Source organism: Geospiza fortis, unplaced genomic scaffold (genome assembly GCF_000277835.1).
Source record: "Geospiza fortis unplaced genomic scaffold, GeoFor_1.0 scaffold97, whole genome shotgun sequence".
In the NCBI taxonomy this organism is placed as follows: Eukaryota; Metazoa; Chordata; class Aves; order Passeriformes; family Thraupidae; genus Geospiza; species Geospiza fortis.
Genome location: NW_005054343.1, coordinates 2,986,972 through 2,989,493, shown reverse-complemented (window position 1 = coordinate 2,989,493; position 2,522 = coordinate 2,986,972). Strand labels below are relative to the sequence as shown.

Below are 2,522 nucleotides of genomic sequence, written 5' to 3'. Positions count from 1 at the left end.
CGAGGAGCCCGGAGCCACCGACTGGTTTGATGGGCGCTATGACGGCACCGTGTCCCCAGTGTGGACCAAGGAGAACATGGACCTACCGCCCGACGTCCAGAGGTGGTGGATGGTGAGCGCAGGCACGAGAGTGCCACGGTGTGCTCTGGCACGGGGGGCACAGATTTCTCCTCCACCAAGGAGCGGGGCGCTGGCTGATTGCCCCCTGCCCTCCTTCCCTCCTTGCAGATGCTGCAGCCCCAGTTCAAGTCCCACAACACCCACGAGGTCCTGAGCAAGCTCTTCCAGATCGTGCCGGGCGAGGATCCGTACCGCTCCCGTGACCCTCGCCGCTGCCGCCGCTGCGCCGTGGTTGGCAACTCCGGCAACCTGCGCGGCTCCGGCTACGGCCCGGAAATTGACGGGCACGACTTCGTCATGCGGTGAGGGGGGCCAGGGAGCACTGCCAGGGCCCTGCCCACCCAGGCAGTGCAGGGACGTGGGGTGATGCTGGCACCACCAGGTGCTGGGATGAGTGGGAGTGAGTGCAGCCTTGCCCTCTCCCCTGGGTAGGAAGCTGCTCCTTGGCAGCATTCAGCATTCTCATGGGGATCCCCCATGTCATCTGCAAGGCAGGGGGCATTGGGACAGTGGTGTCATCCTCCCTGCTCTCTCCCCAGGATGAACCAGGCCCCCACAGTGGGCTTTGAGGGCGATGTGGGTGGTCGGACCACACACCACTTCATGTATCCCGAGAGTGCCAAGAACCTGCCCGCCAATGTCAGCTTTGTGCTCGTGCCCTTCAAAACCCTGGACCTGCTCTGGATCGCCAGTGCCCTCTCCACTGGCCAGATCAGGTTGTAAGTACCCAGTGGGCACTGGCAGCACCAGGCCGGTGGCTCACCTAGCTCAAGGACAGCTCCCCTGGGAGTAATGGGGATTCATTTGTTCCTCCCTCCAAGAGCCCCCCTTGGCAACTCAGGCTGGAGTTGGGGGCATGGGACACCCAAGAACTCACCTGCCTCTCCGCTCTTTTCCCAGCACATATGCACCTGTGAAGCCTTTTCTGCGTGTGGACAAAGAAAAGGTATGTGGGGCTCATCCCTGTCACTGCCAGGGGCACCTGTATGGCCATGGCCTCTGTCACCTCATCATTCCCCAGCATTCCCAGTGCTCCTTCATGGGGTCCTGGTGCCAAAGGGAGCATGGCTGGGGCCGCTGTGCTCACCCTGGTCTGTTCTCCCAGGTGCAGATCTACAATCCTGCCTTCTTCAAGTACATCCACGACCGCTGGACGGAACACCACGGGCGCTACCCCTCCACTGGCATGCTGGTGCTCTTCTTTGCCCTCCATGTCTGTGATGAGGTGGGTGATGTCTCCTTCAGCTCCTGGCTGGCATGGAAGGGGTTTGCTGAGGTCCTGAACCTTGCAGGGTTAAGGAAGGAGGTGGATTCTTTGGGTCAAACTGCAGCAGTCACTATGGTTGCCTGACACCACAGTGATGGGCACCCTTGAGGGGTGGGAAGGCTGTGCAGGAGGATGGGCACCTTTGAAAATCCACCCAGCAGTGCAGGGGTTGCTGAGACAAGCGTGTCCCAGCCTGGTGGGGGGTTCTGGCTCAGTCCCTCCCTTGCTACGGCAGGTGAACGTCTTTGGGTTCGGCGCTGACAGCCGGGGGAACTGGCACCACTACTGGGAGAACAACCGCTACGCCGGCGAGTTCCGGAAGACGGGGGTGCACGACGCTGACTTCGAGGCACACATCATCGACATGCTGGCCAAAACCAGCAAGATCGAGGTTTACCGGGGAAACTGAGGGCTGAGTCTCTGGCTTCCTGCTCCAGCAGGTCCTGCTGCCTGCAGGGGCAGAGGGTGAGGGACTCCCTGGTGGCCTCAGGCAGGGAGCACGTATGGGCAGCACAGTTCTGCAGTGCTGACAGAGCCACCGTGGTGGCATTTGGTGCCTCCAGCAGCCAATCAGGTTCACAGCTAAAGGAGACTTTTTGCTTTTTTTTAATTATTATTATTAAGAAACCCAGCTGAGAAAGGATTTATAAACACAATCAGCGACTGACCAGGCGGCAGGGGTGGCCGCCTTGCATCTCTCTACAGTCAAACCAAATGCTGCTCTTTTTGAGTCCAGGCTGAGGGGGCTGGGGGAGCCGTGGCAGCTGCGCAGCCTCACCAGTGGAACCAGCTGCTTCTTTTTTCCTTTATTTTGGTATTTTTCTTTTACCCCTCCTGGCGTACCTGATGCTGTTGTTTCTCCAGGGAAGGCTCCTGGCACGGAGGCAGGGCCCAGCACACAGATCCATGGTGGGGAGCCAGAAGCTTCGGGAAGCCAACCATTGCTGATACTCTGCTGCAGGCTGGCAACTGCTGGCATAGCTGTGCAGAGAGATGAAAAGGAATCTCAACTTCGGGGTGCAGCATCCCTGCTCTTCTACCTGAGGACTGGGGAAGGGCAGGACAGATTTCAGGAATGACTGTACAGGTGGCAGATAAGAAACCTACATAAGCAGCAGCCTGGTCACTCTGGCTG

At 59.4% G+C, this 2,522-nt stretch overlaps 1 protein-coding gene across 1 annotated transcript in view; it reads left to right on the top strand.

Moving 5' to 3' along the window:
• The window catches only part of ST3GAL2 (ST3 beta-galactoside alpha-2,3-sialyltransferase 2), a 3,577-nt gene extending 1,539 nt beyond the window's left edge, over positions 1–2,038 (top strand). Inside the window, exons 2-7 of the mRNA XM_031058395.1 lie at positions 5–112; positions 229–422; positions 660–839; positions 1,021–1,066; positions 1,226–1,345; positions 1,623–2,038. Coding sequence (XP_030914255.1) covers positions 5–112; positions 229–422; positions 660–839; positions 1,021–1,066; positions 1,226–1,345; positions 1,623–1,796 — 822 coding nt within the window. The 3' untranslated portion in view covers positions 1,797–2,038. The remainder of the gene's footprint in view (positions 1–4; positions 113–228; positions 423–659; positions 840–1,020; positions 1,067–1,225; positions 1,346–1,622) is intronic.
• The last annotated feature ends 484 nt before the right edge of the window (positions 2,039–2,522 follow it).